Source organism: Chamaea fasciata, unplaced genomic scaffold (genome assembly GCF_029207755.1).
Source record: "Chamaea fasciata isolate MVZ Bird 193981 ecotype frontalis unplaced genomic scaffold, bChaFas1.0.hap1 SCAF_7, whole genome shotgun sequence".
NCBI classification, from domain to species: domain Eukaryota; kingdom Metazoa; phylum Chordata; class Aves; order Passeriformes; family Sylviidae; genus Chamaea; species Chamaea fasciata.
The window spans coordinates 28,669,468-28,681,614 of record NW_027094092.1 but is presented as its reverse complement, the minus strand read 5'-3'; the positions used below and the strand labels follow the sequence as shown (position 1 = coordinate 28,681,614).

Genomic DNA, 12,147 nt, shown 5'->3' with positions numbered 1-12,147 from the left:
TACTGAATCTGAGGAAATGTTACAGAAAGAAGGAAAAGTAGAAATCTGCTGTTCAGGCAATCTGAGCAGCAGATTTCATTCAGTGATGCTTTGCACCTTTCTTATTGCTATCTTCAGAAGTAACTGCATGCTTGGGAGGCTGGGAATGACTTGCTCTATATCATTACTGTACAAGCTGCTGTGTGGGAGAAGGTGGCAAAGAGCAGTCACCTGGGAAAGGCCTCTGGACCAATGATGATAGAAAATAACAATCTGAGTGGCCATGAGAAAACTGTAACCAGGTAATGACTGAATTAAAAAGTAATTTCAAAGTACATTTAATTGCTGTTAGAGTAGAATGAAAGGAGCTGCACTGGTTCAGTGTTTGGTTTTGTTTGTCTTGTTCAGATGCTCCCCTTTGAAGCTTTCTAGAGGTGCAGTAATTTGCCTTTAATCTTTACAAAAATTAGTGATAGTATGAATTAGGACATCAGTATTGTATTGAGAATGCAAGGCTGTTTCTCTCTCCAGAAGGTGAAAGGTTTTCTCAGTATGTCTGAGAAATAATAACTTCCTATGAAGAGCTGCCAGGGTTTCCTTGGGGCTTTTTCTTTTGAAAGACACTTGGCCTAATCCAGTGTGACTAGAACTGTTATCCAAGACAGTGTACTTGTGAGGATGAGCAAATACTCTGCCTTATGAAACTTGCCAAATGATGGGACATTAGTCCACAATATCCAAGGACTTCTCAGCTATATGTTAATAACCCACAGTCACTGCCTGCCATATTCCTTCCTTTCTTTTGTGTCAGCAGTGCCGTGTTGCTGTGGCAAGGTTTTGCCTTTGACAGGTGTACATGGCTGGCCTGGTTTGTCTGGCAGGCAGGCAGGCAGCTGAAGGTGGTGCTCTCTGCCCCCAGAGTAGCAGGGGATGAGCCCTAGCGTGGTTTTCCACACGGCTGCACGGGGCCGTGTGCTCGAGCACACCAGCCATGGCAGGGGGGATGCTCCTGCCTTCTGTACACACACAGAGCTCCCTGCCTCTTTCCAAAGACAGACAGTGCTCACTCAGCTCTTTCCAAAGATGGGTGGTGCTCATGCACAGCTCACCTGCGCTGGGTGTTGAAGGCGGGGAGGGTTCTTGCGGATGCCCTCTGGCTTCCCCGGGCTGCCAGCCAGGGCAGTGATGGACAGCCTGGCAGTGCCCTCCGGGGCCTGGCAGCCACCCAGGAAGCGCCCAGGCTGTGAGTGCCAGTCAGCCCGGGCAGATCCGCTGGCCCTGGCAGTGGGGCCTCTGCCCATGGCAGCAGAGCTGCATTTGACACACAAGCATCAGTGAGCTGTGGTTCTGCTGATCCCAGCAGGGCAGGTGGCTGGTACTGGGCTGGTGTTCGGGGTCTTGGAATAACTTACTGTGCTTACACAATTTCTCTTACTAGTGTTCTCTAAACCAACAGGCTGTGTTTTGTGTTCCGTTTCAGCCTTGGCCACTACCACCTTTTTCTCCCCCTGCCTTTTTCTTCCCAGCAACTCCATTCCCATCTTACAGCCCAGCCTCCTGGCCCTGGGGCTTCCTGCACCTCGCCCCTGCCCTCTGAGCTTCTGCCTAACTTGTTTCTGCACGTGCAGCATGTGCAGTAGAGTACTTGATGTGCAGAGTGAGCTGTGCAGTCAGGTCATGTGTATGCACAAATCAAAGTCATAGGCTGGAGTGGAGGGTGACAACAGGCTTACTGCTGCTGCCTGGGAGCAGGAGCTCCCATTTTCAGCTAATCCCTCCTCTGAAATCAGAGGAAGCAGCTCACAGGAAGTGTGACATGCTTTCGACAGCTCCTGTAATCCCTGAGCTGTCTGTACCCAGTGCAGAGGCCCTTGCCATGAGCTCCATCTGGTGTAGGGTGTGTGTGCCTGTTATCTCATAATGCAGTCACAGCTCTGCCCTTCTGCCAGGTATAAGTTCTGGTCTTTGATTTTAGGCACTTGTTTGTTTGATTCGGGTGAAAGATTTAATAAACCTGGGCTGTCTTGTATTGCCTGTACCTTCACTCTCTTCTGTCTGCCTCCTTTCTACATGGCATTATTTTGCTTGCTTGGGGAAACTTCATGATACTACTTGCATTCTTCCTTTCTTCCTTCTTCTTCCACTGTTCAGTTTAACCTTGTAATTGTTGTTTCTTGCCGACGCACAACCTCTAGATTTGATGATATTCAGCTGCTACAACACCAGGTATTTAACATCTCTCATCTCAGGCACATTGGTTAGACTCTTGCATGTGAATCCTGTTGGCAGGACTTGCTGTGAGCATGCTCAGAGGGGGTGCTTTGAACCTGCTCTCTGGCAGCAGACAAAGGAAGGCTCCTTTGTCATGCCGTAGAATTTGCTTCCTTTAATGTGGTTCTTGGATTTTACAGGTAGCCTGAGCAGTTTGCCCAATGGAAAAAGACAAGGCCTTAACCCTTTCAGTGAGTATCTTGTCAGAACGTTTTCTTTTTTCCTGTGATAAGCATGTATTGCAGAATTCATTCTCCCCTGTTCTCCTATGTTCTAGAACAGCAGTATAGAAACAGGTGGAAACCAAAGTTGTTCTTAAGAGATTTAAATAAACCAACATGCAGCTCCAATGCATCATTTCAAAGTCCAGCTCTATGTCTTTTGCTGGAACAGACGATATGTTACTAAGGAATTAGAATATGGTAAAGCAGCTATGGGATGACTACTCTCCTATCCTACTCTTCCTACTTCTATCAAGCTTCTACTTCTGTCTAATAATTTAGGTGATTTGTTGTGTTTACATTACGTTACTCCATGGACAAGTTCCCATGAAGACACTTCTCTTATCGTGGTAAAGGTCTGCTCTCCCCTGGACTTTGTGGCATTGAATCGCATAGACCCTTTCATCAGGCATGAACAACATCATTTGCTTTGCTTTTAGACTTGCTGCCTCATGGGTTTGTTGGGTACTTCTCATTTTGGATTGGTGGAAGCAGTGAGAAGTTCCCCCCTGCCTATATCTTTTGCCACTTGTTCTGTAGCTGTCCTACATATGTCTGGTTAGACTACTTTTTGTGTTGAGGAGACCTGGGCTGTGTATTTATTTAATGCCAGAAGTCTTCCGATACCTCTTGTTGTCCTCCTTATCTTTCTGGGGAATGTAGCTGGTCCTGGTGAGATGGGCTGACCAGAGAACTGAAGACAAAGATCAGCTACACCTTGTGCATTGATGATGTGATATTTCCTGGTGTGTCCTCCATTCTGAGTATGTACTTGATTTTTGCCTGCTGCTAAAAGCTGAGCAGAGGCATTTGAACAATTGTGGTGGCTTCAGTCCCTTCCTTGTCGCTCAAAGTGCTCAGTGTAGGACAGGTCACCTGCACTCCCACACTGCACTGCACTTACAGACATGGAAAACAATCTGTTCTGTTTATGAGCTGCAGACACCTTTTGCAGAGTTGTGCAATTGATTGCAAATATGGCTACATGAAATAATTTGGCATTTAACAATATTTGCCCTCTGTAACAGGGCATGTTGATCAGCACTGATCCCAGTGAGGCCTTTCCTCCCTGTGAGGTAGCCATTCTCCTCTTTGAAAATCAAATCCCTACTTTTCTTTCTCTTTAGCATGATTTCACCTGTAATTAATCCACAGAGCTCTAGCTCTGATCCCATAAGAGCTTTGGTTCTTTAAGAACCTTTGGTGAGGAGCTTAACAAAAGCTTTCTGAAGAAAGGCCTCCTCCAAGACCCGCTTGTCTACTAGAGGAGGCAGCTGGCTGTGGCTGATGCGGAGATGGTGGCAGGGCAGCCTGGCAGCCGTGGGTTTCTGCATCAGCTGTGCCAGGCAGAAGAGCAAGAGCAAAGGATGTTGGACCAGTGGTTTCCCTAGACTGCATGCCCATTTCCAGAGAGGGGGAGGAAAGTGGTGTTTTGTGTTTAAAAATACATCAGTCCCTCAGGCTCCATGTGACTCAGTCAATGCTTTTTCCAGCAAGGCTGTTTCAGTAGCCTCTGGTTGTTTTCAGCCTCACACTTACTCTGGGATCTCAGCTTTCTGGGGCCATGGCTTCAGCAGAGGCTCTACTGGATCTTTATCAGTCAGGTTTCTTTTTGTTTTAATTTGCCTTTTCCCCTTACTTGTTCTGCTTGTGTTCTGTTTTTCCCTCCTTGCCCACCCCATCCAACTCTTTCAGTAGGTCGCCTGGTGTAGCAGCCGAAGACAAGAAGGGAAGGCAGGAGCTGACCCAAAGGAAGAAAAGATCCAGTGACAGATGGACGGACACCTTGCTGCTTGTGAGCAAGCATGCAGCATCAGCAACATCCAGTGTAGTAGAAGTGGCACCCAGAACGTTTGCACTTTTAAAAAATTGGTTTGGGTTTGTTTTTAATTGCTTTTCAATGCCATTATCTAATACTTTGGAAAGTGGAGGGAAGCAGTATCATGACTTTTTAAAATTGGAACAGCTACTGATGATGTAAAATTGAGTTCATTGGGACTCAAAGAATTTTATATACTGTATATAAATATATATGTAAATTGTACAGTTGTCTTGTACAGGGGTTGGAGTCACTGTTCTGTTCCTCCCTTTGCTTTTGAGGGCTGTTAGGGTTAGAGGGACACTTTGCATTTAATGGATTATAATAATGCATTTCTGCCACCAAACCATCATTCAGTGGCTGGCCTTAACAGCACCTCCGTGCAGAAAGGAGCCAGTGTATCAGCATGAACTGTTCTTGCAGATGGGCACACAGTGCCCCAGATTCCAAATGCTTCTTGACAGCAGCAGAATCCCTTTTCTCACCATAAAGCTCTCTGCAACTCAGGCAATTGGGCTTTTGAGAGCACAGATTTCATGTAAGTATTGGTGCAAAGCTGCTTAAAGTAGGGATAGAAAAGGGTTGTATTAGGGATGTACAGAAGTAGTTTGTGCACCTGTTGCAAGTCGGGCAGAAATGAAATACAAATGCATTGCTATTCATGCTCAGATAACATGCTTAGCAAAGATGTGCCATGCCTCTGGAATCTAAAGCTGTAGGAAGGATGTGGGAGCCATAGGCCTAGTAGAGTCAGTAGAGTGAAGTCTTGCATCTTCTACTCTGACAGAGTGTTCATCTGCATGTTGTAGAGCAATAAACATTTTGAGAAGCCTGCTAAAAGCAGCATTAGCCTGCCTTGTGCTTTGCTGAAGAGCAAAGGACATACTTGTCAGTGCAGACAGACACAGTCGTGCTGCTCGTCCCCAAAAGTCTGCTTTACTTGTGTTTCAACAGTACAGCTTGGGCCATGCTCACTGGGGAAGGTTTGGCAGCAGTGACTTTTCTTGTCCTTGATGGTTGTGAATCCAAGCTGTCCTCCTGCACAGTGGTGTGCCTGCCCACTTGCCTGATTTGCTGTTGCCAGTACCTCCTGGGTACTGTGACACTGGGTAACAATAACAGTGAAGGCTTGGAGAGAGGAATTCAGTGTTCTTGGAAGCCACAGGGGCTGTATCAACCACTAGCAGTTTTACCAAAGTTGTTTCTTTGGCAGGGGTGCCCATAACAGCAGTCCTAGATTTGGGCAGGGTGTGATGGGACATGCAGTGTTTTGCTTTGTTTATTTCCAAACACTGGCAGCACTCGCCTCTTTTGAGCAGCCTCACACTTCAGACCTGGTGATCCTTCTGCCACTGATCTCTGGACCAAGAACCTGTTAGAAGAAACTGTAGTGAAGGTGATGAAATGACATGCTAATATGAGATCACACCAACAATTACTTGCAACAGCAATAGGTTGCTGTAGAGACTGGACTCATCCCTCAAGGCTCTGTTGCTTTGGTATAAGATGATACAACACAGCATCTTCGCTCTGTTATGTCATCATGAAAATAGCATGAGATGAATGCATCACCAAAAAAAGTGTCCTGATGCAGTAAGTTAGTGCTTGTTGACAAAATGGAAAGTTGAAAGAAAAACTAACAAACCTTTCTATAAATAAGTGTTTAAGAGTAGTAATAACTCTTCCTCTGGGAAGTATATTGGAGCTAATTAAAACATATGGCATGGTTGGAAACACCTCTGGTAATATCTGAAATATACATCATACTATAAAGAAGTCATCTCTTTAGCAAGAGCAAATCCTGCTGCTGGATCTTCATGGTTTCTCACACACAATGTATGTGCGTTTTTGGCCTACAAGCTCCCACCTTCTTGATTGCTTTTTTTTTGTTTGTTTGGTTGTTTTTTTTTTTTTTGTGTCGTTGTTGTTTTTTAATGCCCTGGACCCATCTTTTGTGTGTTGAAATATTTTGGTTTAGTGTATAGTTAAAAATTTCCATGTCACACTCACTAATCCTGCTGTAGGGAGTAAAGAATGAAACCGGCTGTATTAAAAAAAAAAAAACAACCCTCTTCATTTTAATATTATAGTTTTAGGAATTAAAAGTTCTGGCTGCTGGGTTGGTTGGTGTTTGGGATTTTTGGGGGTGGGATTTTTCTTCGTTTGGTCAGGGATTTTTTTTAATGTATAGTTATACCCAGCAGAAACAGACAATTGGATGCCTCTAGGAATTCTATCAGCCAAGCACTGGGGCTGAGCAATGCCCCACAAGATTGCCAGGGGACTGCTGAACTGCTAAAACTAACTGCATCTTCTTCTGGAAATAAACCAGCCAGCCACCACTCCTGCTTGTTACATAATTCCTTCTGCTGACCTCCTTTTTCTCATCCTTGTGTCCTTCCCCTCCAAAAGGCATGCATTCACATGTGGTTTGCAACTAAAATTGGGTCAGTTCTTCAAGGAAGGCAAACAAGGGGTGGCTGTTGGTTAACTTTGGTATTTATGGGTATTCCTGTTGCTAGGCCAGAGCTAACTTTATGGATAGATTGGGAACCAGGCATTACATTGCTTTCCCCTGTCACAAGACAATTCCAAGTCCCTGTATCCTGACATGCTGAATTTGTGTGGGTCTCTGAGCAGCTGCTGGCAACACTTGTACATTGCCATGGAAGGCCCATGATGGTGTAATGTCCAGGCAGAGGTCAGGTTACTTGTTCTGGGTTTGTGTTGGAAGATTGTGCAGACCGTCGTGGTCCTGATGCACACAGCCCATGCTATGAGCTGTTCCATCAACCTCTACTCATCAGATGAGAGCAGTGCCTCAGCTGCCGACTTCCCCTCTTGGTTTTATTGCCAGCCCACCTGGCTGCTAGGCCGAATTGTCCTTACCTGGGGGTTGTAAGCCACCAATCTTCTGCTCTGCCTTGCAGCAGTAGTAGCATCTTTCTGAAGCTGGGACAGTGTTGTGTCTGAAAGCAGACCCTGGGCATGTGTCTCTTCATCCTTCAAGTCCTCCTGGGCCTCTCCAGCTCTGCTTTGAATGACAGCTGAAAATGGCTGGGACAGAGAAGAGAACCAGGACTCAACAGTGCAAGTCGTCTGTTTGTCCTGCCAGAAGTGAAAAAACCTTTCCTTTTTTGCTGATCTTCCAAGGGCATAGTGTGTTGTAGGAAATTGCATTACAGTGGGATTCATTTTTGTGAAGGCACTGCTTTCCATGGCCTGAGTTTATAGTGAACTTACCCTGACCCAGGGCATTTCTGCCTATGGCAAATTTGTCTAACTGAAAGGCATCTGTTCGGTTTTGGTTTTGTAATAAAATAGATAACTTTTGCTCCAGTGTCTTGTGGTGATTACTTGTTGAATCTTGAGTTCCAGTTACTCCTACAGTGCTGTAGGAGAGGGAAGGGGACTTACCTCCTTGCAGAGTCAGGTGTCAGTCTGTGGTTGGGTTTGGATGTCTGTGATGTTTCTCCCCTGTGTGTAAGCCTCCAGGCTGAACTAAAACAAACTCTAGAGTGCATCTCTGTGGTTTCATGACAGCTGTCTGAATCTGACCAGCCTGCTTAGAAGGGCTGTGAAGCTTCAGAAGGAGCGTAGTGATGATTGTAGAACGTGGCGCGTGGGATCTTGTAGCACAGTCTCCTCACAGCACGGGTAGAAGACAGGCATGGCCCCTTGCGTGTCCTCGCACCTCCCTTTCACATGGGGGCCTTCAGACTTGACTTTGCAGGTCATGCCTCACTCCATGGGAGCCTGAAATAGTATCTTCTAGCTGTTGTCCAAAACCTTTTAATCCTCAAAGATGGTAAGTAGCAACCCATGCTGGAAAGCTGCTGCTGCTGTAGGCTACGAGGAAGTGGCGTTCATCAGAGGGTGCAGCACCAGGTCCATGGCAGAGGAGGCCACACACTGATCCCTTCAAGTGCATTTGACCAGCTTTGTCATGACTGTCATTTTGCATGATCAATGTAAATCTCTTGCAATGAATAAGGAGCCAGCTCATTTATTGCACATGGAAGGCAAGGCAATTGCAGTCCCAGGGGAGGGTTTCTGCTTGTGTGGTGGTCACAGGCTGGCCTGTTTGTAGGTGGTCAGAGAGGGCTCTGCTAAGTCTTTAGGTGCAAATTCAACAATTAAAGAAGGAAATACAGAGGTGTGACAGCCAATGTACATCTGTCAAGAATGAACTGGCAAACCAAGGGAATTTCCTTGTATTACCAAGGCTAACAAGTAATTGGGCTAAGGGGAGAGCAGTAGTTCTTATCTCTGGGGTTCTGCAAGACTTAACTAAAACCAGGAAACGGGAATTTTGAAAAAGAATAGACAGATTCCTTGGCCATGCTTCCTGTTTCTGGAGTCTACTGAAGGTACCCCAAGAAGTTATCACCCTTTCCCTGGCAGTGCTGCCATAATGTAAGCAAGTCAAAAGGACTTGAAAAGGGTTGCTTCTGTCTCCTCTCCCTTTTTTCCTCTTATCTGTAACACAACAAACACAAGCCACATGCAGAATGCTGACCTTCTGACTTCTCAGCAGCCAGCCCTTACAAGCTCTTTCAGGCAAAATACCTTGGAAACTGTTCAAAAGCTGATATTAAATTGGACAGAACGATCTGTGGAAGTGATGCTCCTTAGTTTGGAAAACACCTTGAATAGGAAAAAAAAAAAACAAAAAAACCAAAAAAACCCAGTACAAACCAGATCCTTAACTCATTGCTTTATGGTGTATGAACAAAGGACTCCGGTGAAACAAGTTCTTCTGTGGCATCTCTATGCTGTGCTTCAAGTACTTAAAAACTGCAGTTTGAGTGTCCAGTGTCCCATTTTGCAGCACAGGACTGGCCTTGCATAGCACTACCTGCCACTGCTATCTACCTCAGTCATGATTTTGGCTGGGACCACTGAAGTGATTCCTGCTGGCTTCACCATGTCAGAAAAGAGCTGACACAGCATCTGGCTGAAGAGAGAGCTATTTCTGAAGAGACTTGGATGTTCCCACACTGAGGTGGCAGGTTGTCTCAGGGAAAGCTGGATGAAGGTGGCTGAGGTTGGATTTGTTCAGCTGCAGCCCAACATGAAAGTTAATTTTTGCATCTCTGGAGCTGTTAAAATTGTTTCAAGTTAAAGGCTTAAACATTGCAAAAATGATCAGAGGACTTTTGCCTACTCTAGGAGACTGCAGAGAAACTTTGTTGTCCTTCTGTGACCACAGAAGTCCCCCCCCTCCCCAAATATGCCTGCTAACTGGAATTTGGACTGTGACAGGAACTTAAAGGGGATACTATTGTCCACTCATCCCAGGTCTGGGCAGAAAAATGTGTTCATCAGTGATACTGGAAGAGAGACTGGAATGCTGATGGCTCCAACGTTCATGGGGCAAGCTGGATGTAAGTAATCCAGCCTCAGCCACCTTCATACAACCTTCCCTGAGACAACCTGCCAGCTCAGAGTGGGAACATCCAAGTCACTTCAGAAATAGCTCTCTCTTCAGCCAGATGCTGTGTCAGCTCTTTTCTCATAAGGAAAGAGGCAAATCCTGTGAGGAGGGTACTGTCTCTGTCCTTACTCAAATGAAGTCAGCAGTGATAACTCCCCGGCTGGAACACAGTACTGGGACATTCATACATAGCCTGAAGGTTCTCGTCTCTGCTGATAGGCCGTAATGGGCCATAATGGACTCAAATCCCTCATTTTACTGGCAGCTGTTTTGTCTTAGAAGGTGTCAAAGATTCCCGAACTGATCCACAACATTACATCATCCAGTTGAAAGTCCCTACCCCAGGGGAGGTACCTGGTTGTTCCTACATGAATCAGAGTGAATATAAACCCAGCAGATGTGGTGTTTTAGGGACTTCTCCCCACCACACGATGGATCCAGTCTGAAACCATCACTTTGACAAGAGACATGAAAATTGCAACAATCAAGGCTCATTGTGAGACCTTTCTATTCTTATCCTTTCCTTCTCTTTCTTACTCATTTTCTTAAGTGGTATTTTTTATGCTTTTGTGTTGCCATATTATTATACATAACAATAACAAAAATGACTGTTTTACAGTGCAACCAAATGGTTCTACAATAAACCCTACATGTGTATCTTTACAAACACCACTCATTCAGTGTCTTTTCACTCCAGTTTGCCCCAAGGGATCTATTAGCAAGAATCTGGGCTACCCTTGCCTTCTGCAGTGGGTTCCAACACAACTGTTGAGATGTCTGCTGCAAGCTTTTTCTCCTCAAAAGGCACTTGGATACCAGACCTTTGTAAAATGAGTTAATCTCAAAGTATTTAGGCTCCAAAAAACCAAAACATCAAATATAAATGAATTCAGGAAGCTCGTAGGCAGGATCTGTGAAGAGATGTCCTAAATGATAAAAGAGATCTGGGGACTGATAAAAGGAGTCATAGTCCAAATAAGAAACTATCCTGCTGCAAGAGAAATGGAGGGAGTGTAAGTAGAGATCAATAAAGTGGATCAAGAGCTCTTCAGCAGTCTGAAGCATGAGAAGAAAAAATATGAAACGTGGGATGGGTGTTGGAGCATTGCAGACTACACGTGAGCTGCCAGGGGACTTAAAGAGAGCACAGCAACATCACCTAACCGGTGATGAAGAAAAACCTAGAGAATTACAGACCTGATATCTCTCTGTGAAAACCTAAAGGAGCAAGCTACTGACCAGTTATTCTCTAATCCTTTAAAGATTTATAAATTTGTAAATAAATGCCAGGAATGGGTTTGTTGAGGTTTCACCAAGGACAGATCGTTTCAAACTAATTTGGTTCCATTCTTTGACAGGATAACTTTCCTCATGGCTAGGGGGGAACAGCACTGGATGTGATATGTCTTGACTTTGGAGAGGCTTCTGGCACTATCCCAGAAGACATTCACATAAAGCAAACTGAGGAACCACAGCCTATTAGATTCACAATGCATTGGATTCAGTGTCAAAGTCAGAGAGCTTTCTGGGGAAAAATTCCCAGTGATGGTCCAGAGTCCAGATCTATTCAGTATTTTCAGCAGTAACTTTTGGAAATTGCTCTGCTATAAATCTTCCTGGTGATACCCAACATGGGGTGGGGTACTGGGAGGCCTGGGGGAGGTGTCTGTCAGCACCTACATAGGGTAGGATGTGAATGGTTGATAATTTAAAGAAACAATCCCAGTCAACAGGATGAGTTTCAGCAGAGGCATGGGATGATCTGCCATGAGGCAGCTGTGAGCATGTGCAAACACCAAGTGAGAGCCACTGGGCAGCAGTCCTGTAGAAGCGGCTTCTCAGAGGCTGGAAAAAGAGAAAGTGGAGAACCTGAAGGACTGTGCCCCATAAAAAATTCTCTTACCATAAGGATAGATAGCAATGAGTTGTTTTCTATGACTTTGTCAATAAAATAAGAAAGAAAAAATCAGCGATGCCAACAGAAACTCTCCATTTGGCTTTGCTTTTAGTTTCTGCCCATGATGCTCCATAAGAAGAGGAGGCAATCAAATCTCTTTTGGTAGCTTTAAGAGCTTATTTGGACACCCCTAGTGTTTATAGAGACACAAAGGTGCTCTGTACAATATGTACATCCTTAGTGCCAAGGATGTGCCATGGGGACTTTTCTCAGAAAACCTTTGAAGCTTTTGTGTTGTTATTCCCCCTACAGCTTTTTCATGCACCCAGGTTGTACTCATAATTCCCACAGAATGGGACCAGTGTTTCTGTAATGGAAGCTTATTTTCTTCAACATTAAAGGCATCTTCCTAGGAAGGAATTTGGAACTTCACAGCTTACACCCTAAAAAAAAATCTTTGTTTGAAGGGTTTATTTTTTTAATCCACCCAAATTTCACACGTTTCAAAGTACTTCCTAGGCAT

General features: G+C 44.9%; 1 protein-coding gene and 1 long non-coding RNA gene across 8 annotated transcripts in view; one reads left to right on the top strand and one right to left on the bottom strand.

The window, feature by feature from the left end:
- Positions 1-6,632, top strand: part of SMOC1 (SPARC related modular calcium binding 1) — a 162,356-nt gene extending 155,724 nt beyond the window's left edge. For 4 of the 7 annotated variants that reach the window (XM_066188207.1, XM_066188208.1, XM_066188202.1 and 1 more), the window contains 2 exons: positions 2,391-2,441; positions 4,167-6,632. In XM_066188207.1, coding sequence (XP_066044304.1) covers positions 2,391-2,441; positions 4,167-4,183 — 68 coding nt within the window. In that variant the 3' untranslated portion in view covers positions 4,184-6,632. The remainder of the gene's footprint in view (positions 1-2,390; positions 2,442-4,166) is intronic. The other 3 variants (XM_066188203.1, XM_066188206.1, XM_066188205.1) reach the window with 3 other exon arrangements.
- LOC136292463 (uncharacterized) lies at positions 5,469-9,254 on the bottom strand. Its single transcript, XR_010721902.1, has 3 exons — positions 7,708-9,254; positions 7,180-7,347; positions 5,469-5,662 (listed from the first exon to the last, which is right to left on the bottom strand). It is a non-coding gene; the product is annotated as an uncharacterized lncRNA (long non-coding RNA).
- Between the last annotated feature and the right edge of the window lie 2,893 nt (positions 9,255-12,147).